General features: G+C 44.9%; 1 protein-coding gene across 7 annotated transcripts in view; it reads right to left on the bottom strand.

The window, feature by feature from the left end:
- Positions 1 to 26,507, bottom strand: part of Gsap (gamma-secretase activating protein) — a 97,931-nt gene that overhangs the window by 56,690 nt on the left and 14,734 nt on the right. For all 7 annotated transcript variants that reach the window (XM_076565958.1, XM_006991059.4, XM_042272901.2 and 4 more), the window contains 5 exons: positions 18,333 to 18,402; positions 17,995 to 18,048; positions 8,977 to 9,065; positions 4,049 to 4,115; positions 2,924 to 2,973 (listed from right to left, as the gene is read on the bottom strand). In XM_076565958.1, coding sequence (XP_076422073.1) covers positions 2,924 to 2,973; positions 4,049 to 4,115; positions 8,977 to 9,065; positions 17,995 to 18,048; positions 18,333 to 18,378 — 306 coding nt within the window. In that variant the 5' untranslated portion in view covers positions 18,379 to 18,402. The remainder of the gene's footprint in view (positions 1 to 2,923; positions 2,974 to 4,048; positions 4,116 to 8,976; positions 9,066 to 17,994; positions 18,049 to 18,332; positions 18,403 to 26,507) is intronic.

The following is a 26,507-nucleotide window of genomic DNA, read 5'->3' as shown; positions in this document are numbered from 1 at the left end:
CCCAGTGAGCGTGCATGTTCCTAAGCACCTCCTGACTCTACGAGTCTTGAGTGTTTCTAGAACTTAATATTACTCAAGGACTGATTCTAGAAAGGAATCATGAAGGAAGAAAGGAATCATGAAATAAGAGCACATTAATAATGTTTTAAATGTAAAATGTCTCAAAGAACAATAGAAATTTAAAAACAAAGGATCAGGGCAGAGGACATAGCTCAGTGGGGCCCTTGCCTAACACACAGGAAGCACTAACCCAGCCCCCACAAGCCAGGCCTGTGGCACATGACCATCCTCCCAGCACGTGGGAGGGTCTTAAGTGTACGGTCACTCTTGGGGAAACTGAGACCCAGAGAGGTTAGATTAGGCTGTGAAGCCCAGAATCCTAACGTCTGGCACTTTTCTCTACATATCAGCAGATTTTACAATGACTTCACAGAAGAAGCTAAGAATGAGCGCTCCAGGGGATGGGAGATGGCCGTAAAGTGCTGTCCTGTAACCCTGAGAACCTGACCCTCAGATCCCATGGGGAAAAACAGGCACCATGTGTGAGCAGACAGACAGGATGTCCCCTAGGACTAGCTGGCTACCCAATGTAGCCTCATTAGCAAGCCTCAAGCCAGTGAGTTATCTCAAAAGAGATGGTATCTGAAGAATCACACCCAAGTTTGACCTCTGTCCTACACACACACACACACACACACACACACACACACACGCACGCACGCACACACACGCTCACGCACACGCACACATACACACATTAGCATATACACACGTACACACAAGAACACACAAACACACATACACTTGCCAGCATGAACACAAAAACACACCAACATACAAGCACACATCAGCATATACACAGATGCACACACAAAAAACACACACCTACATACATGTGCACTCATGAACTGGGCATGGTAGTCCACATCTATAATACCAGCACTCAGGACACTGAAGCAGGAGGATCACAAGTTCCAGGCCAGACTGAGAGACAAAACAAGAGCCCAACTAAAAAAAAGAAAAGAAAAAAAAAATAGAGTTTACTTTCTAAGGGCAGGGGGTATGGCTCAGTGGCTTAGCATGTGAAATTCCAGGCCCAAGACATTTCCTCAAAATGCCTACCAAGCAAACACCAAACCGTAAAACATAAACCCTCGACCCTGAGCTGGACCTGAGAGGCGCCTGCAGTGGTGCCGCTTCAGGCCTGAACCCTCTCCAACCCAAAAGGAACTTGTCGGTGCTGCCGGAACTCAGGTGAGTCTGGCTCTCCTGGGTCCACACCACTGGGCCGTGGGAAGTGATGCCAAGGACCCACGGCACCTGTCTGTGCCCTCTAACTCCACCGGTCTCTACATGTATGAACTCTGGGTCGGGGGAACAGGCTTGGGAATCTTTTCAGCCAAAGCCATGTGACAAGGTGAGCGTCGGATTCTGGCATGCCCGCGTCCCTCTGGTGACCTCACTTAGGGAGCGGCGGTAGCACTGTGTCATGTTTGGTGAAGAGTGGAATTACACACCCTATAGGAGCTGCCACCAAAGCCGCCCCGTGTGAGCAGAAGCGGATGGACAGACCCTGCCTGGGCGGTCCTGGGCCCGGTGCTGTCGGGCAGGGGGAGGAGCCCCCGTCTCGCTCTCCCCACAGCACCTTTGGTCCACATCTCCCGACCCGTTCTTAGACACTGCTCCTCCCATCTAACGTGTGCTTAACGCCCTCCATGTCCTCATAGCTGCATCTGGATCTGCCCATACACACACACACACACACACACACACACTCTCTCTCTCAAACATACCACAAATCACCATAAATAAGTGTAAAAAAATGAGGGTTATCTCATAGACTAAACATTGAATAAACCATTTTAATATCTATATATATTTAGAGCTCATAAAAATTCTCAAGTAAAGGTAACCAAGTAGAAAAACAGATAAGGATATAATCAGTAAATTTTCCTAATAGCAAATTTAAATAGTAAACAGAGAAGATGCTCAAATTCAATAAACAGTAAAAGAAATGCAGACTAAGCTGGCAGTAGGATTTCACACCCATGACATCGGGAAATGCTGAAGGTAAATTTACCTGATACTCTCACACTTCCCAAAACTAGGTTTTGGGGAAGCAGCTAGCAGACCCTCCTGAAACTTGTCAAATGCATATCCCACCAACCCAGTCATTCATATCTGAGGATTAAGGCCAAAGAAATGAAGGTATCGATGTGTAAAGGTGTAAACACAGATACAACATGTAAAGGTCCAAACACAGCAGACTGGCTAAAACATCACAGACACCCTGCCAAGAACTACCATGCACTTCCTCAGAAAATAAACTGAAGCTATTCTAGCTGGCTTAGAGACATCTAGAGATAATTACATACATGAGTTAATAATAAACCAAGACAGAGTTTATCACAAGTGGAGATAAATGTGGAATAAACATAAGCTAATAAACATGGAGAAGACTATGAAAGGACATATGCCAGACCAAAGGAGGGTGGTAGAGTACAGAAGTCATGGTCCTGTCTGCGATACGTGTGCATACATAAACGTTAGAGACAGAGGAGTAGTGATTTTTCTACTTGCTAACCTCAGTAAAACAGCAAACACGAAGACAGACATTAAATTACATATTATGTCTATTCAATACAAACAATTGACTTCCCCGTGTGTGCGTCTACCCTTGGACAGGTTTGAACAAGCAAGCAAGAGTGTGGAGGGACTCAGGGCCCACTGGGGGTGAGGTAGAGAGGAGGGTCCCTAACCCTCCACACATCTTTGTTCTGCTTCACATGTCCTAACAGAAAGGCCGTCATTCAAAAGACATCAAAGAAATGTTTCGTGCCAATGGAGTCCATCTGTCTTTGGAAGCCAGAGACATAGCCCCTCCTAGAAGAGAGTTCTGAAGGAAAAGGATTTCAATATTTACCACTCTGTTTCCATCTTCTCTTGTGATCTGGATATGAAACCGATCAATATCTTTAAAAATAAACCAAAAGAAAGATATTTTACCATTCAGGAAAAACCATCAGTGCTGTTCTTCTAACGGTTACACAGAGATCCCGCGACCCTTCTAAGGCCACCACTCTCCCCTGTTGACAGTGTTCCCAGACCCACATTTACTTCTCTCCTTCGTGTTATAATCCATGGAGCATATAGCCCTCTGCTGCCTAACACGAGCCTCAGTAGTGGGGTTCACCTCTAATTTCCATATATATATATATATATATATATATATATATATATATATGTATTAATGTAGGTCGAAATGCAGATGATAGATACATAGATACATAGATAGATACATAGATATATAGATAGATATAGATATGAGGTATTTTTAGGGGCAACATCACATGAACAAAATCTGTAACACTTTAATTCAATTTGTAGTAACAGTAACAATTTAGGTTTAGTCACACTTATATTCTGCTGGTTCTAATTACAAAACAAAATGTGGTACCAAAAATTGAGCCAAAACAAAGAAACTAAATATAAATATAATGCAACCTGTCCTTCCAAACGCAAGTCAGCCCATAGTTTCACCTCACGACATGAAAGCCTGCTTGTTGGTAAGTACCAGTGGGTTTTGTCTGCACTCCTTCCCAAATCTGAAAACATCTTGAAAGGCCATAACCTCTTGCATCACTTCTGCTTGAGTTTGGTCATACTACTGTGTGCTTTAGATCTGCCCGGAATTCTTCTAGCAATCAAGCCTTTCCTTCCTTCTCTCCACCCAAGCCCCTTAACCTTGATCACAGTCATCCGCTCTGACAGACAGGCATCTTAAAGGAAACAAACAGTGTAACTGTTCTACAAGTCTACAAGTCAACAAACTGAACATGTATGTGTACAGGAGCTATTCCTTTCCCAAGACAAGGAAACTGAGCAGAGGTTCAGAAAAGCTCTCACAGGAATTCTAGGTCTCAAATGGACATCAGAGATAAGCAGACCCTTGGCAATGGTAAAGATATCCAGCTGATTCAACAGACTTCCCCTTTCACTAGGAGACTGTGTGCATGCACCCCTGTACGTTACCTAAAGATACACTTACATTTCTCTTCTGAAATCAGTAACAGGTGGTTCTGTAGAAGATGACTTTCAACATGTGGGTAGAGGAACTGTAGAAAGGGAACCGTAAAAAACATAAGCAACTATTTTGCTTGTACTGGTACTTCGGTAGTTGTTTGATTACGGTTACTGCTACATGATATGCAAGGAACTGAGAACCACAAAATATTTTAGGGGAATCATATGTAGACATGTCAAAGGTCAAGCAAGTAGAGGAAGGAACCCCTAAGGATCTCAGTTTTCTAGGGGGAGGTTGACACCAGGTACAACTTTATCACCATTCTTTTGAGCATAAGAGGGGAATTCCTCCAGTGATGATGCTTCCTGTTTGAAATATTTGATTCCAAAGCTAATCAGAAGCAATGCAAATGACATTTATACAATGTTTTATTTCACACAGAGACAAAGTGGGGTCAGTACATTTATTGAGAAACTAAGCCTAGTATATGATTGAGAACCACATAAACACAGTCCCTGCTGCAATTTCCAGACTTCCACATCTGAGACACAAAGAACGAAGTCACCAGGGACTTTCCAAGAAAGAACAGGGAGTCACGATGTGGCAAGCGGCTAAAGATGTACAAGGCTCGAAGTTAGGCTAGCTGTCACCGGGAAGAGAAGGCTTGGGCAGCACACTGCCAGCATGCTCTCCACTGTGTGTCTGCCCACGGCATGAGGCTGACCCTATCGGCTGTGATAATGAAGGAAAGCTGGCACGAGACGGTGCCAACCCTCAATCCTTTCGTCATCAAAAGAGTGGCAGACAAGAAGTCAGCCTTTTCATATTAAGGCAGCTTTACTAGGAGTTATAACAGAGCATTTTGTTCCCTGGCACCCAAAACTTAAAACATTATAAAAGGACATAACTGTTTATGGCTCAGTTTCATAGACACTGGATTTTCTATCATTGTTGCCTTTACTTTCCATGATAGACCAGAAGTAGGACAGATCCATTTCTTCAAGTAACCACTGCTGAATCTCCCTCTAGACCTGCAGAGCAAACCACTAGCTGTATGAATGACATTCTTCTCAGCAACAACCCTAAAATTACACAATAGACAGCAATATAGAATTTGGCTACAAAAGTAATACAGAGCTAATTATTAATGACTTCTAGAGTGTGTACAGATAAAATGCCCTGCACAACGGAGCTGTGGAAAGGTCTGAGGTGAACAGCACCACACATGTGACCATAGAGCTCAGAGCTTCGAGACAAGGAGCTGTTCCTTAAGAAGACGGTGTGTCCAGGAAGAATGTGTCAGCCTCCTTAAGAGTTAATCCAGTTGGATAGGTCCATGACCTGGCCGAGGGTGCCCCTCAGAAAGGAAGGACCAGCCCTAGAAAAGCAGGCTCACTTTAAGCCATGCTTAAGAGATGGGTGGAATAATCATCCTTTTAATGAGAGAAGGTGCTTTACTTTCCCAAATGCCTGCCCCCAGCACGGTCTCTTACAGAGCCACAGACATGTTTTCCTTTTCTTCTATGTCTTCTCCTGGCATGCTTACCCTAACAAATGGGCTCTCTAATAATCCGAACCTCACTCCCCATCATGTGACTGCTGCTACCGTGCTGATCTCCATGACGGCTCACGTGAAGTAGTGCTGCTGTTTTCCCCTTCTCTCCTCCAGTCTCCTCTGGGTAGCCATTGAGAGTTATAGCTTACCTGCCCTGGCATGTTTTTCTTCTGAACTCTGATAAAATTATCCTGGAACTTTAAAAAAAATAGGGAGAGGAGGAGGAGGAGGCTTCCTAATGTTCGCAGGAGCAGCATGCCTGCATAGGATGGTGAGGGACAGAAGAGCCAGGACTGCGATCTGTGAGCCTGTCTGGTCTTCACATGCTACCATGGAAGTGATTTTATAAGACCCGTGGTGGTTATCTTCTATGAGGTGGCCCTAGAGCAAGGCCTGGAAATTAGAACACAGCCTTCAAATACAGCTACAGAAGCGTTCAGGACGGCTCTCTGGCATTCTAAATCAATCCACAGTAAGAGTCTATGCAGTCGCTGTGCAGTTAGGGAACCAGCTTCACAAATGCATCGAGACTGAGAATCTGTTGTTGGATGGAGTGTAGGTGTGTGGAAAGGTGTGTCTCTTGGTGTACCTCAGGCAGGAGGGGACTCTCAAAGGGTGGCATGTGAGGACTTTCTACTGTAGTTCCTCTGACATTGGTGACCAAGACTGCCAGTGCAGATAGGAAAATTTACAACTGTAGATGGCTGATAAAAAAAAAAGGAGACAGAACGCAGTACAGACCAGACTCGGTGGACTGTGGAGGGTGCATCTCTGCCGGGAGAGGGACAGAGCAGAAGGTAAATGTGCCACGGGCGGAGGCTTGCGGTTCTCACCTCTAGAGGAGAGGGTATTAGGAACAGGGGTAGGACAAGGAGCTGGGGTGGGCCCATGGAATGGGCATGGGGTTTATTTCATTTGGGTGGAGACATTTGTCTCTGGCCAATAAATATAGCTTTGTATTATGTACTTTTAATTAATTCTAGCTGAGATGAAATTCATATAACAGAAATTTCACCATTTTAACCACTTTTCATGATTTCAAAGTAGCTTTTATTTATTTATTTATTTATTTATTTATTTATTTATTTATTTGCAACATTGCATAACCATATACTTATAAAAGCTCTTGTGGGACCTGGTAGTGTACGCTTTCAACCCAGCATCCTTGAGGCAGAGGCATGGCTCTCAGTTCAAGGCCAGCTTGGTCTACACAGCCGGTGCAGGCCAGCTGGTGCAGCACAATGAAAGACAACAATGCACTCTCTTCTGTCCCAGCTCCCTGGTCTGTCCTCGTCCTTTAATTTTGTCACGATCATTCACCCTGCCTGGGTGCGAATGTTGGGAATCCAAAACCAAGCCGGAAAAGGGAAGTGTGCTCTGCCTCCCGGCCGCCCGCGTACTGCAGCAGTGCGGATAAAGTCGTTCCCAGAGGGAGAGAAACGGCTTGCAAGCTCCAGGCTGGGGCCTGTCTGCAAGCAACAGGAGAGGCAGGCAAACACTGGGTCAGATGAACCGATAGGAGAGGAGGGGAGGGGGGAGGGGAGGGGGGATGGGATGGGAGGGGGGAGGGGATGGGAGGGAAGAGGCAGCCCATTGGCTGCAGGTTGGTGTTGTGGAATATTATTTTAAGATGTTACATTTGTTTATGTTGTAGAACATTTGTTTAATGACACAAAGATGTGTTGCATTTTTTTTTTTAATTTATTTCATGTGCATTGTGTGAAGGTGTCAGGTTCCTGGAACTGGAGTTACAGACAGTCATGTGCTGCCATGTGGGTGCTGGGAATGGAACTCAGGACCTCTGGAAGAGCATTCAGTGCTCTTAACCACTGAGCCACCTCTCCAGACCTGTGTTGCATTTGTTTAACACTGAGAAGCTGTGTGACCGTGCCTGTCTAAAACACCTGATGGTGTAATAAAGAGCTGAACGGCCAATAGCAAGGCAGGAGAAAGGATAGGAGGTGCTGGCAGGCAGAGAATAAAATGAAGGAGAAATCTAGAAGAAGGAGATCAAGGAATGAGAGACAAAGGAGGAAGACTTCAGGGTCCAGCCATCCAGCTACACAGCCAGACACGGAGAAAGAAGTAAAGAAAGGTATACAGAAGTAGAGAAAGGAAAAAGCCCAGAGGCAAAAGGTAGACGGATAATTTAAGTTAAAGAAAAGCTTGGAAGAAACAAGCCAAGCTAAGGCCGGGCATTCATGAGAAAGAATAAGCCTCCATGTGTATTTATTTGGGAGCTGAGTGGAGGGTCCCCAGAGAGTAAAGAGTAACAAAACAACTACAGCCGGGGCTGAAGCAGATACCACAGGAGAGAGTCAAAGACAGCAGAGCGTGAAGTTAGGCACAGGAAATGATGCTCTAGCACATTTGTGTGAAATCAACCCTCGCTTCGGTAATCACCAAGGACCCTGGGTACTGAATACTAAACTTGATCACAGGCCAAATAGGTTAAGTCCCTACAAACCTCTGTTCACACTCTTGTAAACAGATGAATATATACTCTCGTCCGTGTGTTTCTGTTGAGATACACCTCATGTCACACATCTTATTGATTCATTAACTTTGAGCTTATGGCCCACAGATCAATAACATACCTGAATAAAGCTTATTTAGATAACATACACGTTACTGTAAGACACATCACAACCTTTATATTCTTAGAAACACTAGACAAAACTTCAACAAAACACTGGGACGTCATTTCAGTCACATCACAAGAAAAGCACAAAAGTTAAAAACTCACCCCACTAGGCAGTGAACACCTCTTGTCTACAATGTAAGCATGGAAACAAGTCAGAGCATCACCTCAGCTGGGGATGTGCAAGCAAGTGACTCACCCGCTCAGCCAATGCCTGGCCAAGTGCCAGAAGTGGTAATTTTGAATTGCAAATAAACCTTCATAAACACAAGAATGCACGCATGTGGATGGAATCTTCAAATAAAAAATGACTTGTCCACCCACATTATCCACAAACTGCTTCTGTAGCAATCCATGCTGTTGCTAAAGTCAGGAATTTACTATCATTAATCAGATAATTAGTCTGTCAACCAGGTGAATATGTGAAATAAACAATTCTAAAGCTTACCACAGAGTTATTTTAATATTTGATGTTTTATCATGTGAAAACCTTGCCTTACAGGTATAGCAGAGCTGAGGCAGCCGGGTCTGAGTTCTTGTCTCCATGTTTACAAGGGAAGCATTGATGCTTGCAGCCTTCACATCTGGAACTCTGCAGCCTTCACATCTAGAACCTGCAGCCTTGACATCTGGAACTGTGCTTGGAGGGTCAAATGAGCTAACGTGTGTGAAGGCACTTTGTAAACAAGCACCTTCCTCCGTAGAGGTCACACCTTCTGATTAATGAGACAAGTGATAGGTGGCAGGCTTGCTTACCTGTACCCAAATACAGCTCTCCACTGCTTTCAGAACCTTCACATTGTTGACAGGATGAATTTCAACCAGCAAAGTTAAGCACTTTGATCCTACAGAGACAGGGAGGATTTCAGTCATAACAACTGGGATAACACATTACTATTCTCTTTTCTCAAGCAACCATGAAAAAGAATGCCTGATGTCTCAACTTACACCAACTGTGGGTTAACAGAACAACTCTACCATCATCATAATGTCTCTTGGGGTGATGTTAAACTAATTCTAGTTCCTTTCTTTGGGGCTATGTGTGGCCCAGGGGCTTTAAAGGAGCAATCGACCCACCTTCCACATCCTTCCACACCTGAGAGAAGCTGCTTTGGAGCCAGTCACAGAACGCCCATGTTAAACAGGAAGCACCGTACTTACAATACAAATGGTTTCTAAGGATGCTATCACAGTGCACCCCTGACTCCACAGGGGCGTGCGTGCCTGACACACTGACCTCCAGCAGGTTCCCCTCCTCCCAGACAGCATCATTTGCAAATAGGTGCAGCTGGGTTTTGAAAGTGTGTGTTTCCTATTATATCAGCTATTTCTTCATTTTCCTAAGGTTTACTATGACATTTCTCAAACTCAAAACTGGGGCCATAGGTTTAACCTGCCTCCCTTTTTAGTCTTTTGGTCGAATATCCTGACTCTGTGTTTTTCAAAGTCCCTGTAGCAGATACAGCCACCTGGGGAAAAGGGGTCTAAGTTCTTATTTACACTTACGAATCCTGGTTTAAGCTTCTCTTTGTCTGTAGGGGATAGAGTGGGGGGTTTTACTGAGGTATCACAGTTTACTATGACATTTCTCAAACTCAAAATTGGGGCCATAGGTGGGGCAACTGACCGGACTCGGGAGGCCTTAGTTTTCGTTACCAAAAAGGAAAAAAAATCAGATCAAGAACCCACAATGAAGCAGAAGTCAATGTGCCTGTAGTGAAGCTATTTTTAGCACAGCTCCATAGACTCTCTGGCTTCTAAGTCTAAATCAACACAGAAAGCCCCTACTCATTGTCTGCCCAATTCTGCAGCACAGTGGCAACCAGTGTGTGTGAGAATATAAAGATATTCCGATGCGCATGTATCATGGCTGACAGTGCCTATCAGTAGCACATAATCTCAATTCCCCAAGAGCAATGGAGCAGCGCTGTCAACAGCTGGCTTGGTCCTGGTGTCCTAGCTGAGCAAATGTCATAAAAGCAATTAGGAGTCAGTCTGTGGCCAGGGGCTGGAAGGGGTTACCACAGATGTCCAAATTTAGGTCAGAGGCCCCGCCTCCCAAGAGTTAAGTTCTTATGACTCTAATACAGTTAAGTTCTCTCTCAATTACTGTATTGGGAATATTAATGCACAATTTGGGGATCACACAGCAGTCTGGAATCAACCAGTTTTCATTTCTTTTTTTTTTTTTTTTTTTTTTTTTTTTTTCGAGACAGGGTTTCTCTGTGTAGCTTTGCGCCTTTCCTGGAGCTCACTTGGTAGCCCAGGCTGGCCTCGAACTCACAGAGATCCGCCTGGCTCTGCCTCCCGAGTGCTGGGATTAAAGGCGTGCGCCACCACCGCCCGGCCAGTTTTCATTTCTTAAGAGTAAGCCGGGCACATGAGCCAGTTTCCGGGATATGACCTAACAAATTATGAGTCCTGGGTATTTTTATAAAAATGTCTTAACGATCCCCAGAGGGGAAACTCCTGGACCCAGCGGCAGTCAAAATGGGAACTTCCTGGTTCTGGTGACTGCGAGGCCAGCTGCAGTCCTGGAGCTAACAGGCAGAGCTTGCAAGGTCCTGCCTGAAGGAAGGAGGAGCAAGCTGAGCAGCTCACTCACACCTGTGACCAAGGGCGGAAACTCAGGGCACAAGGGCTCCTGACCCTCCACCCCCACCGCCAGAGGCAAGGCCGGAAAGCCAGTCACCTCGCCAACAATGTGGTCCTTGCAAGTCAGAGAACACAGCTACTTTACTGCAGCCCTGCAGGACCAGGCAAGGCTGCACCGTCTGCTGCCTAAGCCAGACTCCCCGAAGCTCTGGAAGCCTTGCAGAGACTGACTGGACTTCTGGTAATAAAGCCGAGATGGCGAAGCAGACAGACTACAGGGAGGGCATCCTGTGACCCTGCGGGGCCACGCCTGACTTCCTCATCGTAGGTGGATGGTTGCGCTTTTCTTTGCTTCTCTTTTCTGAGAGGTCTCAGTCAGAGCAGGCTGATGATCTTCAATTCAGCATTGCTGAGAATGGCCTCAAATTCTTAATCCCTGTGCTGGTACCTGGGGAATGCTGGGATTACAGGAGTTTACTTTGTTTCACCTGGCACACTTTTGATTCTGCCCTGGAACTCCTACCTCTCACCTTCTAGGATGCTGGGCTACCTACCCAGTGTTGTGAGATTGGTTTTGTTTGCTTGTTTGTTTGTTTGTGGGGAGGTCTGTAGGAGATTTTCTTTCTTTTAACATCATTTTTCCAAGACAGGGTTTCTCTGTGTAGTTTTTGGTACCTGTCCGGGACCTCACTCTGTGGGACAGGCTGGCCTCACAGAGATGCGCCGAGTGCTGGGGTTAAAGGCTTGCGCCACCGCAGCCAGCTTTTTTCTCCTCCTTTGAAGCAGTTTTTCCTGCATCGCCTTGCCCAGAGCTCAACAGGTTTATTGTTGCCTATTAACGCTTTCTCACACAGCTTGTTACACACCAGTTGGGTATTCGTTTCTATCAATGGCAGATTGATAAAAAGTATGATTAGAAACTAAGAAAATGCCTTATTTGAGGAGATTTGATTTGAGGAGATGGTTCAGTGTGCAAAGTACTTGCTATGAAAACCTGAGGAACTGAGTTCAGATTCCAAACATTGCATAAAATAGTCAGACATGGCAGTGTCCACCACTCCAGGAGTAACTCCAGAGTGAGACAAGCAGATCCATCTGGCTCACAGGCCAGCCAGCCTGGCCAATCAGTGAGCTCTGGGTTCAGTGAGCAATCCTGTCTCAAATAGAGCAAGACAGAGAGCAACATTAGAAGGCACCTGATACTAAATGCTGTCTTCCACACATGCTCACACTCCACACACACGCACACCTATCCTTCTGAACACACCAATCACTTGAGAAGGCAAGACAGCAGGAGAGCTATTATGTTGAATCACAAGTATAAAACTAAAGAAATGTTGATGAGTACTAGAGTTTCTGACAAAACAAAAGAGCCAGTGACGGGACAGGACCTCAGTTGGCAGAGGCTGTTCTCCGGCTGGGATGCAAGCAAAGGTGAGTGCTCAGTTCATTCTGTTGCTGCGACACATACACATACCGTGACCAAAAGTGACCTGAGGGAGGAAAGGTTTGGGGGTTGCATTTTTGTTTGTTGGTTGGATTTGGGGGGGGGGGTGTTTTTGCTTTGTTTTGGCTTACACACCTAGGTCACAGTCCATCACTGAGGGAAGTTGGGGCAGGCAGGAAGCAGGAACTTAAGCAAGCACTTGAAACAGAAACCACCGAAGAATCTGCTTGCTGACTTGCTCACAGGCTCATGCCTCGATAGCTTCCTTATACAGCCCAGAACCACTGCCCAGGGAGCGGTGACGCCCACGGTGGGCTGGGCCTGCCTACATCAGTGGACGTTCAAAAGAATTCCCCTCAGACACATCCACAGGCCAGTCTGACTCAGATAATCCCTCAGCTAAGACTGTTTCCTCAGTGACACAAGCCATGTCACCGACAGTGAGGTACTCTGGAAATCTACATGATGTCTAAAACATGGCTCTAGGAGTAAGAGAGATGTGGGTGTCAAAGACAGTCAAGAAGAAAAACAAGAAGGGAAAGCAATTTTCCCTGCTAATATCAATGTTAAATATGCACAACCAAATCACTACATTAGATAATACAAATGGACAGCCAATTACCTCTTACAAAATTCACATGTTCTAACTGCATGAAAAAGCCAGTTTGGGGAAACTCCCTAAGGGAAAATGAGGAATCACATTAGACTTGGCTTTTACAGCATGAATTTATGTATGTACAAACAAAATAACCAACTGTCATTTAAAGTTTCTTTATCTTCCTCCACTAACCACCCCCCCGCCACCCCCGTTCAACATAGGCCAGGCATTTAAACCAGGACAACCACCATAACGGTGGGAGTCAACCACCACGGACAGGAGTGTCTCTCAGGGACGTGCCATGTGCTCCACAGTGGGGCTCCTGAGCCAAACCACAGCTCTGTGGAATACTTATCTGTCCCTAATGGTATGGAGGCGCTGGGAAGTTCAGTGATGGTGAGGTCCAACCCAAGTGGCCACCCCAGTTGCTGCCCGGGGGATCTATTGTGTCTGGTAGCAAATGCAGCCACAAGAGAGGATGTAGAGCTCAGCCTGGGCCTCTTCCTATGCAAGGTCATTTTCTAAACAAACATTAGCTATGCTATAGCCAAGGAGAGAGGCTGATGATAAAAGCTGACTGTAAAGTGGGTAAATCAGAGAATCTTTTACTTGAAATATGTTAGTTTTTTTTTTTTTTTTTGCAATGGGAAAAAAAATCTCATTTTAAACAATAGATTGTTAAATAAAGCACTTTGCAAAAGACTACTTTTTTTAAATAAATGACTTATAAGGTAGGCATTCATGAGTAGACAAAAGAAATCTTTCCAATATATCTGTTCAAAGGACAAAACATGACATATTCTATAGTACTTTCTGGTTACATCGTTTCTGAAATCACTTTCTTAGGGTGAAGGGTGTGTTGAGACAGGGTTTCATATAGCCCCCAGGCTAGCCTTGAAGACATTCTGTAGCTGAGGATGACTCTGAACTCCGGATCCCTTAAGGTCTGGGACAGCAAGGGGTGTTCCACCAAGCCCAGCCTGATTCTGAAATCTTAACTGAGCAGAAAGAAACCTTCCAAGGCGATGACTGGTGATTCTCAAAAGTATTTCTCCAAACCTGGCTTCCTCTCACCTCAAATTCTGACTCATATTCAAATCCCTACCTTACATCTCACATCTCAGACTGATAATGCACAAAACCAAACACTTCCTTCTACTCCTGTTCATACACACACACACACCATGCACACACACACACACACACACACACACACACACACACCACACACACCATACACACACACACACACACACACCATGCACACACACACACACACACACACACACACACTTGTTCTGGGGGAAAAAGCTGAGTTATTCTCGACTTGTTCTTTTTCTCATGTGCCAATCAAATCCAGAGCTAATCTTGACAAATCTGTTTTCTAAACATGTCCAGATGCATCCCTTAGCCTACATGATTCCCCTTTGCTCATAGAGAAGGTCAGGTCATTCCAACGGTCTCTGCTATGAAGACAGCCACCCTGCACCTCACCTCCTTTTTCTCTCTGACTTCCATTTCCTCCACCTCATCTCATGGTCCTGTCGCTCTATCGGAAATGTAATTTCCATTCTCCTCTTTCAGGTGCCTGTCCAACCATGTCCCAGTAGTATTTCCATGATAAATAAACTAAAAACACCAGATTCTCTGCCTCAGATGCTGCTTCCAGTGAAACCTATTCCCTCAGGGGACAGGTCCACTCTAGCCCTGAGAAGTTTGCCTGAGGGAGTGGGGACTGGGGACTGAATGCCAAAGGTCATAAACGCAGTAGACACGAAACATTAGCACATTAGTGGCCACCTGGAATCTGAACCTGCTTGAGGGCACCTCAGAATCATCCCTTTTCAGACTGGAAATGGGGGACAATTTCCCTTCAGCTCCCTGATGCCCACTGGTCATGGGCTGCCCTATCGTGCATACATCCACACTCCCAGGCTGTCATGTAGACAACAGAGTCTTCCAATGATCCTGAGCCAAAAGCAAGAAGTTGGTAAAGAAGCAGAGAGGGAATGTTCTGGAATTATACCTGGACAAATCTCGTTCTCACCTCAGTGATAGGGATAAAAGGTGAGTTAGGATACGAAGCTACTTTGTAAGTGGCATGATAACCAATAATATTCAGGCTAATGTGTTTAAAGACACAAGCAAGCAGTCTCATCACAGGTGCCCAGTCCAAGGCTAAGCAAGCATATCTGAGTAGGATGCGATCTGAATAGGATGTAACTTTGAATCTTCTCTGGGAGTGCATTTTATAACACACCAAGGGCTGACTATTGCTAGGCATGACACTGAGGCAGAAATGATGAATATCAAGTAAAAACTACAGTTGCTCTGAGTTTCCTGGCAGAATAGAACTTTTCTCTGACTCAAGGTCACAAGGAACAAGAAGCAGCAGACCACACACACATCCACGGTGTGAGGATATTTCTCACCAGCTTGGAGCTGCAGTGGTAACCTTGCCTTCCCAGACAACAGAGTACATCAGATCAGCCCTGTGTCCTGTTTCGTTCAAACCCTTGTTTAGGAGTCAGCATCCCAGTGTTCTAGAGCCCACCCTGCATAATCCAGTCCAATCCGGCCCCTTGAGGCAACATTGCATCAAATCCCAACAGCAGTAAAGAGTGCAAGGAATGAGGAGGAGGCCGGCAGAGGGCGAGGGGTCGTCGCTCTCTGCACGTCATTGAAGGTGAAAGTCGGAGTAAATAGGAATGAGAGTTCAGAGAAGACAGCTAGCCCACCAAGGTCTCACAAAAGCTCTTCCCAGGCTCGGCTCCAGTTCCCCTCAGAGGCCCAGCACAGCCTCGTGAGCCTCATGTGGAGAGTATGTACAAAGGGTTTTTCCATCCCATGTGACCACAGAATACATCCGATGGGAACTGTGCAAACAAAAGAAGGAACCAAGCGCCAAGCAAACAGCAGCGGGAAAGCACCTGGGGCAGGGCAGCAAGGGCCCAAGTCGGGCCCTCTGGACCAGGCTTGAAAACTGGCAGTTCACAGGTTGCTTCCGGCCCACAGGTGGCTATTGCTGCTGGGGCAGAGTCTTAAAAACCAGTTGAGCCAACTTTTATAAATTAGATTTTTACATAAAAGTCCAGAGTTCTCAACAAATTGCAAAGCTGGTCCCACTGGACTTAACTGCCCTTTACAGCAACAAAAATCTAAGTAAGAAGTAGCTCTTGCTGGGCGATGGTGTTGTACACTTTAATCCCAGCACTCGGGAGGCAGAGCCAGGCAGATCTCTGTGAGTTCGAGGCCAGCCTGGTCTTCTCCAAAGCGAGTTCCAGGAAAGGTACAAAGCTACACAGAGAAACCCTGTCTCGAAAAACCAAAAAAAAAAAAAAAAAAGAAAAGAAAGAAAGAAAGAAAGGAAAAAAGAAGTGGCTCCCTTGGATTCCCTGAGAGTCAAGACCCTGTACCCATCACCAGTCCTTACAGCTGTTGAACACCTCTCATTAAACAGCTGTTTCTCTGTTTCCATGCTAAAACTGGAAACAACAAGGCCACTGAGATGGTTCAGCAGGAGCCTGACCACCTAAATTCAACCCCAGGACCCGTGTGGTGGAAGGAGAGAACCATAAGTTGTCCTCTGACCTCCACACACAGCCCATATACATACAGGCATACAAAACAAATAAACAAAATGTAATGGAAATATTTAACAATGGAAACAATAAAAACACCTCATTTTTCTTTTTTATGTGGGTATGTATCTGTACAAGTACACATGTTAATGTGTACATGTGAAGGCCAGAGGTCAAACTGTATGTTATTTCTCAGGCACCATAGCTTGTTTTGTGAGACTGGGTCTCTCATTGGGCTGGGGATGGCCAAGCAGGCTAAGCTGGCTGGTCAGTGAGCCCCAGGGATGGCCTCTCTCCATCTCCACAGCACTGAGATTACAGGCGTGCACCGTCATACCTGGATTTTAAAGATTGAACTCGGGTGTGGTTGATATATTGTGCACCCCAATAAACTTATCTGGGGTCAGAGAACAGAACAGCCACTAGATATAGAGGCCAGAAAATGATGGCACTCATGCCTTTAATCCTCTCACTTGGGAGGCAGAGATCCATCCAGATCTCTGTGAGTTTAAAGCCACACTGGAAACAGCCAGTCAAGGTGACACACACCTTTAATCCCAGGAAGTGATTTCAGACAGCAGAAAGGTATATAAGGCGTGAGGACCAGGAACTAGAGCTGGATAAGCTTTTAGGGTTTTGAGCAGCAGTTCAGCTGAGACTCATTCTGGATGAGGACACAGAGGCATCTAGTCTGAGGAAACAGGATTAGCTGAGGAATTGGCAAGGTGAGGTAGCTGTGACTTGTTCTGCTTCTCTGGTCCTCCAGCATTCATCCCAATAACTGGCACTGGTTTTGATTTTACTAATAAGACCTTTTAAGATTCATGCTACACTAGGGTGCTCATGCTCACACAGCAAAGCTTCATGGATTGAGATATGCTCCAAGCCTGACACTTCATTTTCCTCCCACTAAATCTATTTATTTATATGGCCCCTGGCCACTGTGAACATTTGTAGTTGACGCCTGGTGCTAGCTTGGAGGCTCCATGAAGGTAGCCACCCACCTCACCACTCTCCAGAAGTTCTGTCTGTAGTACTTTACAGGGGCCTGACCACACACGCGCGGTCAACACTTGAGCTATGGGGCAGGAGGATGACACAGAATGCCTTTTGAAATTTAAAAAGCAAAAGGTTCCACATGGCCAATAAACTACAAAGTAGGTTTGTGTAAATGAACAGATTTGTGTTTTATTTTGTATTTATGAACTATCCACAATGCTTTAGAGATTAATTGATATTTCACCAGACATTTTTAAGTAGCACTGTAAGTTTCCCTACTTTTACATTAGCTTCTGGCCATGGAAGCCAAATATAATCTTGGCATTTATTTAGTCTTCAGGTGCTAATTATAATCTCATTTTTCTACAATTCCCATTATATTATTTTTCACACCTTCTTGCCTACTTGAGAAACAAAATTTAAAGTTTTGCTTGTACATAAATGGCCACAGCCTTTCTATTCTAAGATAAAGGCACTTCTAAAAGGCTTGAAATTTGGCTTATCCAACAGATCTTTATCTATCAATACATATGAAAGAAGAATAATTCCATTACCTGGCTGAAGCTCATTCCTTACTCCTTCCTTAGTATACTGAATGAAACTTGCAGCTAATGGAAAAGAAAAAAATCAATTAGCAACTGATCCACATGGCAGCTTGTTCAAGTTTATCATTTTATACCTGGAATACATGAGATCTGTCACTATAACACTGTAGACGAATGCAAACCATTAATTCCTATAGCTGTGTCCTACAGCTTCTCAATTTCAAACTTGATTTACCTAGAACATGTATTTTCTGGAAAGTTGTCATTGTAATCAAATATTGCAAAATCCAGAACGCTTCACCTTCAAAGATGCAGTTTTACTGTGCAGCCATGAGCTCTCAACTCACCCAGCAAGGTTCTCTCGCTGTTGACAGAGCAGCTGACAGCTTGCATGTCCTTCTCAAAGGTGTACAGATGCTGTTAAAACAACCAAAAAAAGGAGGGTTATAGTAAATAACAACTGTATGGAGATAATTCCTATTAAACTTTATACCTAACATTGTTTAGCAAAGCATTTCCTAAATGAACCATTCCCAAAGAACTGTCAGTGAACTAGTCTATGCTGATATGGCCTGGATTATTTTTCAGGGAAAATGTTTAATATGTTATGCCACATTTAGCACTGAAACTTAGCTATGAGACAACCAAACAGCATGGTTCAAAACACCAACTTTGAAACTAAGCTAGACCCCCAGTCAGATCCTGACTTGTTCTCCAGCTGTGCGACTTTGGACACGTTATTCAGCTTATCTATCCATCATACTTAGCAAAGGACTATAACATGCATCTTGTGTTATTATGAGCACTCAGAAATACCAGAGTGGTATGGCCAAAGTGTCTCCTGGGTTATGATGAGGATGAAGAGAGTCAATACCCACAAAGCACTTAGCACAACATAGGCTGTCACAATGCCACTCAGATTGTAAGCATGAGGGAGAAAGACTTTAATCAGATCACACACCTGACCATGATACCATTGGCTGTGCCACAGTATGTCTCATATTTAAAGACGTGGCTAAGAAATCTTCCATTACTTATTCTTTCCTTTTGTATGAATGTTTGAAATGTTCAAAATATCAGGAGAAGCCAGTCATGGTGTGCTCACCAGTAACCCCAACCATGCAGAGGCTGAGCAGAAGGGTGACAAGTTGAAGGCTATCCTGGACTATGTAGTGGGACCCTGTCTTAACAACAACGGGGGAAAAATCAAAAGATTCCATTTCATTGATGCTAAGGAACATGGAAACAGTCATGTAGATAGAAGATGTGTTAAGGACTGAGGACTTAAGTGTGTCACCCCGTCACCACGGGAAACAGCTACCAAAGGGGAGCTTTGAGTTGATATGAAGGCACTAAATTTGGGGCTAGAGAGATGGCTCAGCTGTATGAGCTACTCTTGCAGAGGATCCAAGTTCAGTTCCCAAAACCACCCATAACTGCATGTACATGTACATCCAACCCAGGAGCATCCAACACCTCCGTGGGCATTCCTGAGCATGCGCGCGCGCACACACAAACACACACACATACACACACAAACACACACACATACACACACAAACACACACACACACACACACACACATGCACACACGCACACACGCACACACTTAGTAATAAACCCTTCTAAAGAAGGTACTAAGTTTCTGCAGAAGTTTTGCTTTTTTAACTTTTTGCTCTAGTGAGTCTTATTTATAAGTAAGAAAAATCATAGATTATATACTACATTTTTAGTATTTCATACTTTTAACTATGGAATCACACATGAATAATCTTGATGCTTGAAAGATGCAAATGTTGTCAAACACAACATCAAACCTTCTAAACCTCGGGCAATGTCAACTCCATTCCGAGAGGGAAGTTTGTGACTTGTGCAATAGTAGCCTTCCAGATTGTCTAAAGTTATTTCCACATCGACTGTGCCTTACGTTTCTTAGTTTTCCAACATGAATGAAGTGTGCTGTCCTATCAAATGCTTTTCTTCATGTAGCAAAATGTTTTAGAGAGCCTTCTGTGCCAGTATGCACTTACAGGGGAGTGTGTGTGTGTGTGTGTGTGTGTGTGTGTGTGTGTGTGTGTGCGCGCGCGTGCGCCTTTTCTTGTGCTATGAAGTAGGCCAGGGGTCAGGGTCAAGTGTCTCCTCTATCATGCTCCACCATTTTGACTAGACAGGCTGTCCCACTGGTCCCTAGGCCCTGCCTGTCCCACTTGTAGCATGGGATTGCAGACACACGCCACCATGCAGTTTTTCACGTAGGGGCTGGGGATGTGAACTCTGTCCAGCAAGCGCTTCACCTCTGAGCCATGTTAGTCTTCTAACATAGCCCAACTTAATAGACTGCTAACACCTCAGCATTTATTCCCAAGTAACTTATTGGTGGGCATTAATTTGATTTAGCTCCCACTTTTAGGTACTAAAATTATCCAATTAGCATTTCATATATATTATTTTCCAGTGCTGAGGCTCAAACCTAGGGGCTTGTACAAGTTGGGCAAGTACTCTACATTTCTAAACCTCAAACACATCTTTGTGAGCCTATGGAAGAATTGCTGGGCCATAAGGAATACAAGTACAGAATTCTTCAATTGTGAACTGCTGTGGGATGGTCTGTATGTTAAATGTGTTGCTCTGATTGGTTAATAAATAAAACATTGATTGGCCAGTAGCCAGGCAGGAAGTATAGGCAGGACAAGGAGAGAAAAGAATTGTGGGAACAGGAAAACTGAGTCAGAGAGACGCTGCCAGCCGCTGCCATGGAAAGTGAGATGTAAGGTACCGGAAGGCCACGAGCCACGTGGCAACTTGTAGACTAGTAGAAATGGGTTAATTTAAGATATAAGGATAGTTAACAAGAAGCCTGCCACGGCCATACAGTTTGTGAGCAATATAAGTCTCTGTGTGTTTACTCAGTTGGGTCTGAGCGGCTGTGGGACTGGCGGGTGAGAGAGATTTGTCCTGACCATGGGCCAGGCAGGACTGGAGAAAACTTCAGCTATGGTAAACATCAAAAATATCTACCAAACTAGTTTCTGCAAAAACACATTACACAGTGGCTCATGGAACTGGATAATATAAGGCAGGTCTGGGCTTTAGGGATGGTTTTATCCAGAACTGGAAATACCCATTCTCTTAATTTTCTGGCTTTAATAAATTTTCAACCTCCACATGACAAAACTCTAAGTTCTGGTCCCCAAAGCCATGGCAGTTGCAAGCTCACATTCCATATGAGCAGAAGCAGAGAAGAATAGTCTCAGATTCCCAGGAAAGTCCGTTAGATGCTTGTATCCCACCAGCATGGGTCTTATTCCCTCCGGCATGCACGAGGGTGGACCAGCAGGGATGGAAGTGGAGAGAAGAGACAGAGGGTAGGGAGGAGAGAGCTTGTCTACTTCTGACTAAGTAATGTGCTGCTTCCTGTTTGGCCAAACCCTGCAGACAGCAAGACCAGGATGAAACAGACCCACTCCTCTATTCTCCCCACTCAGGAAAGCTAAACCCTGCACATTGTCCACAAAAGGAAACTAAGGCGCCTAGGAAGTTGAGGGAAGAAAACACAGGTTGGCTACATGGTTCTGCCAGGAGCAAAAAGCTGTGGGTCCGCTTGACAACCTCCAGGGGGTGAGGGTATGCAGGCTCTCTGGGGACTCCACCTTCTGAGAAATGAGGCAGTGATGACTTTTTTTGCATAATATATTCTAGACTTGAAGCTAGAGAAGAGACCATAACAGAAACTATGCCAGGAATAGACAGAAGCACACCCCCAGCCCCTGAAGCAAAGAAACAAGAAATCCAGTAAGACAGAGACTGTTGGGGCCTGCCTAACCTACTCTACCGAAACAGTCTGGGGAAAAACACAACCTCACTTGTCCCTTTACCCACAAGGCTGAGAAGGGAGACTAGAATCCCACTCCATCCAGATGCCCCAAGCATGGCCCACTCCTGCTAGATGGAGTCAGAAAAGATCAAGTAGAAATCAAGACTTTCATCACACCTGGTAGAAATCTATCTCCTTGCAGCACACAGAAAGCTATGGAGGAATGGTGGACATCCACCCAGACCCAGCGCTGGGGAGACCCGGCTCTTCTACAGTGCAGCACTGTCAGAAAGGGCTGAACGGGAAGCCAAGACTTGTCCTCTCACCTTTCCCAACATCCACCCATCAGTCCCTGACTCCTCACCCTAGTCAAAAGCTGCAAACCCCATCTCCGCCTGGCCCCAGCTGGGATTCATGAGAGGAAGCCAAGCAGAGGAGCAGGAGTCTTCACTCCGGCCACAGCAGGAGTGGGGTGCTGCCCTTTATTCCTCAACAAGTTCTGCATCAGAGGAGACACTAAAACAGAAAACTAAATAAGACCTAGAGTCTCTTGAGAGATGCTCAAACTATGAGTCATGCCAGGAGCCAGGAAACTTCGGCTTGAGTGAGAAAATGCAGACGTTAGGCACTGGGGTGGCAAATACTAGATGCTGCTGCAAAGATTTTAAAGCAGCTATGGTTTCAAAAACAAAACAAAACAAAACCCTTCAGTAAGAAGTTTAAAATGTGATTGAATAAAAACAGTGGAAATCTTAACAAGGACATATGAACGAAAAATACATAGAAATTTTACTCCAGAAAATTACAATAATCAACTTTTAAAATCTCAAATGATAGCAACATACCAAAAAAAATACAAGAACTTGAAGGGAAAAATACCTAATCTGAACCATACAAAGTAAATAAGCTGGGAGCAAAGAGCTGAACCTCACAGACTCCTGACTACCACAAATATCTGATTGACTAATTTGATGTAATTAAAGCTCAAAAAAAGAGAGAAGTGGAACTTTTTTAAGTGTTTGAAAACATAGTGGCTGATGAGTGAATTACCCCAAATTGGGCAAAAGATTTAAGAAGCTGAATGAAAACCCAAACAATGGAAGGTGGGAGAGCTGGCCCTGAGGTCATTAGAGCAGGAGAGCTGTCCCTGCCCCTCACCAGCTGCAGCTCTCCAGAGGGTGGCCCCTGTGCCTGGCCATGAAGGTGTAAGTCTGGGAGAGTCACCGCTGAGGGTGTGAAAGCAGAATTGGCCTCGCCCCTTGCTCATCCTACAAGGGGTAAACTCACCAGGGCAGTGCAGGAGAGCTCACCCTGATAGTGAGGACAAGGGAGAGCTGGCGGGCTGACCAACCCCACAGCTGCCCAGACCCAGAACCAGGGTTATGAGTTGGCCCACCCCAACATCCACCCCATCTGTGATCTGCTGGAGCACGTGAAGGGACTGGCCCTGCAGACCCAAAGTCACAGGATCTCCAGGACACAGGACAACAGCAGGATGTCCAAGAGGAGTCCCAGTGAGAGCCCAGCATCAATAGTGTAGCAGAAACCAGAGGCCTCGAACCAGACCAATGAGTCTTTGCAGTGAACATTTACAAGTAAAGATAAATGGACTAAAGGGTATACTGTGTGGCTCACTGTGTTATACTACAGCTTCCATGATGAGATTTCCCCCTCTTTTTTCCTTTATTTTTTTCTCTTAAATTTTATTTTATTTTATTTGAGTGGGGGGAGGTTGCAAGGTCAGAGGGCGGATACAAAGAGACAGGAAATGAATGGGATTGAGATGCATGATGTGAAAGACTCAAAGAATAAATAAAAAGAAAGAAAACCCAAACAAATCCATAGGGACACAGTCAAGTAAATTTTCAGAAAATAAAGGGCAAAGGAGAAAAAAAAACTTTTTCAAAAGTGATTGGGGTAAATAAAACCTTAAATACGGGAGAAAAATATTTTAAAAGACAGGTTTCCCATAAGAGGCCATGAAGGGAGGGACGAAGGGAGACATTTTTTCAGGAACCTGTCAGCTTGAATTCTAGACTTGACAAAGTCATCCTTCAAAATGAATAATAAAGGAAAGAAATGCTCAGGTAAAGAAAACTGAGTGTATGACCTGCACACCAACTCTAAATACTGTGAGTAAAGCAAATTCTTAAAAGACCAGGAAAGTGATTTTTTTAAAAAAGATATCAGGAAATCAGGACACCAGGGAGGAAGATGAAACAATGGAAAGAGAAAAATGCAGGCAGGCTGTAGTGGATTTCCTTACTTTATATTTCCTAAATCGTATTTGACAGCAAAGGCAAACGCATGCCATCACATGTGATCTTGAAAACTGCCAGAAGCGAAGGCCGCAGCACTTGCCTACCACGAACAAGGTCCATAGGACAAAACAAAACAAACATGTAAACACAAGTCTTTCAAGTTGAGAGTGCTTACTGCTCTTGCAGAGGACACAGGTTCAGTTCCCAGCACCTACATGGTAGTTCACAAGGCCAGTTTCAGGAGATCCAATGCCCTCTTCTGGCCTCTGTGGGCTTCTGCTTGCACATGACGCACATAAACTCACACAGGCACACACACACATTAAGTAAATAAATATATAGATAAATGTTTAAAGAGGGACAAAATGTTGGAGACAACTGTACATTTAGGAAACTAAATTACTTAAAAAGCAAGGTTCCTGAGTTTCACTGAAACTGGTAAATGGTCACCAGCAGCTCTCTGGATGACAGCAGTGTGTGCATGCTGACTGCAGTGGTCACTGCTGGTCACCAGCAGCTCTCTAATGGCAGCAGTGTGTGCATGCTGACTGCAGTGGTCACTGCTGGTCACCAGCAGCTCTCTGATGACAGCAGTGTGTGCATGCTGACTGCAGTGGTCACTGTGGTCACCAGCAGCTCTCTGATGGCAGCAGTGTGTGCATGCTGACTGCAGTGGTCACTGCTGGTCACCAGCAGCTCTCTGATGACAGCAGTGTGTGCATGCTGACTGCAGTGGTCACTACACAAGCGTGCCTAGGTGATGAAATGGCACAGAACCTTAACACCCACATTCTACCAGTGTCACCTGCCTGGTTTTACTGTCATGCTCTGGTTACACAAGATGTAACAACTGAAGAAAACTAGGCTAAGGGTACATGGAACTTGGCAATTTTGCCCATTTGAAAACAAAACCACTTAGGAAGGTGGGGAATCATTAAGATTTGTGCAGCCTTCTACCCAGCCTGGAGCGCTATCACTAGAGCAGAGCATTGTCTTTCTCTTGGTGGCATAATTTCAAAACAAAATTACAGAACTTGAAAGAAAATTTAAAGTCCAGATGACTTGATATGCAAATCCATTTCCTTAACAAAACCAAAGAAAAACATGTGGGTTGTAAGGTGTTCTGAATATATAGAAAAGATAGAAGAGGCTTAGTTAGTAACTGCTGTGGTTTGACTATGTCTCCCAAGTTCGTAGGTTGGAGACAGAATCCCAGTACAGCAGTCCTGGAGGGGGAGGCCCAGAAAAGGGTGGTTAGGTCACAGGGCTCCGGCCTCCCAATGGACTATTGCTGTTTCACCAGCCTGGGTTAGTTCCTGGGAGAGTGTTACAAGGTGAGTCCAGACACCTCTTACTCTCCTGTTCTCACACTTCCACTGTGCCATGACAGAGGAAGACAGCCCTTGCTGGGACCCTTGAGCTTCAAATTCCCAACATCTGCAACTGTAAGAACTAAACATCTTTTCTTCACAAATTACCAAATCTTCCTGGGCAGTGGTGGCGCACATCTTTAATCTCAGCACCTGGAATGCAGAGGCAGGCAGATCTCTGTGAGGTCAAGGCCAGCCTGGTCTACAAAGCAAGTTCCAGGATAGCCAGGGCTACACAGAAACCCTGTCTCAAAACAAAAACAAAAACAAAAACAAAACAACAACAATAACAACAAAACCCAAAAACCAAAAACCAAAAAAACCAAACCTCAGACTCTGTGATAACAGGCTGTAGCAGCCACAGCAAACAGGCTATGGCCATGGCAGCAACTTTGGCTGAAGAAAGATGCGCCCATCTATCTATTACAGCAAGGCTGGTTAAATTTCCCACTAATTTATGCCTTAACCAACTTATTTCCTGAGCAATCTCCATATCTTAAAAGCCAAAAAAGCAGTGAAGAAGAAACAAATCAAATGCAAATGCCCCTCACCCCTTGCTCATGGCCCCAGGGAAGAGGAACGGATCCATAAAAGGCTTTGCCCCCACTGAAATCAGACTAAAATTTTACATAATGCTGCTTCCAAATGCATCTTCTCAAAATTCAGACCTTGTAGAAAGGACTGTACTAGCACTCAGAGTTTTATTTGCCTCTTTTTCCAGACTGTATTTGGACACGATTTGCCTTGGCCATCCATGTGACTCTGGACTGTCACAGGGGAAACACTGAGTGGTGTGGTTTTGGAATCAGATGAGTGAATGAACGAACAGCTGAGGGGGGAATGGGTGGATGACGGGAGAAGGGAATGAACCACATTGGAAGCCAAAAGAGAAAGGTGACCTGGGAGAAACGTAGAATGGATAAAAGATATACAAGGGCCACTTCTCAATTATTCTTATGTAAGCACAAACTGCCCTCCCTCCCTGTAGTGGGTAGCCATTCCAGCTTGGTTCTGGAAGTTCCAACCCCCATTGAGACTCTGGCAACTGTCACGCCTACGAGGCGGGGCGAGGGGAG

This window comes from Peromyscus maniculatus, chromosome 3 (assembly GCF_049852395.1).
Source record: "Peromyscus maniculatus bairdii isolate BWxNUB_F1_BW_parent chromosome 3, HU_Pman_BW_mat_3.1, whole genome shotgun sequence".
Lineage (NCBI taxonomy): Eukaryota > Metazoa > Chordata > Mammalia > Rodentia > Cricetidae > Peromyscus > Peromyscus maniculatus.
The sequence above is the reverse complement of the archived record's forward strand: the minus strand, read 5'-3'. Positions and strand labels throughout refer to the sequence as shown.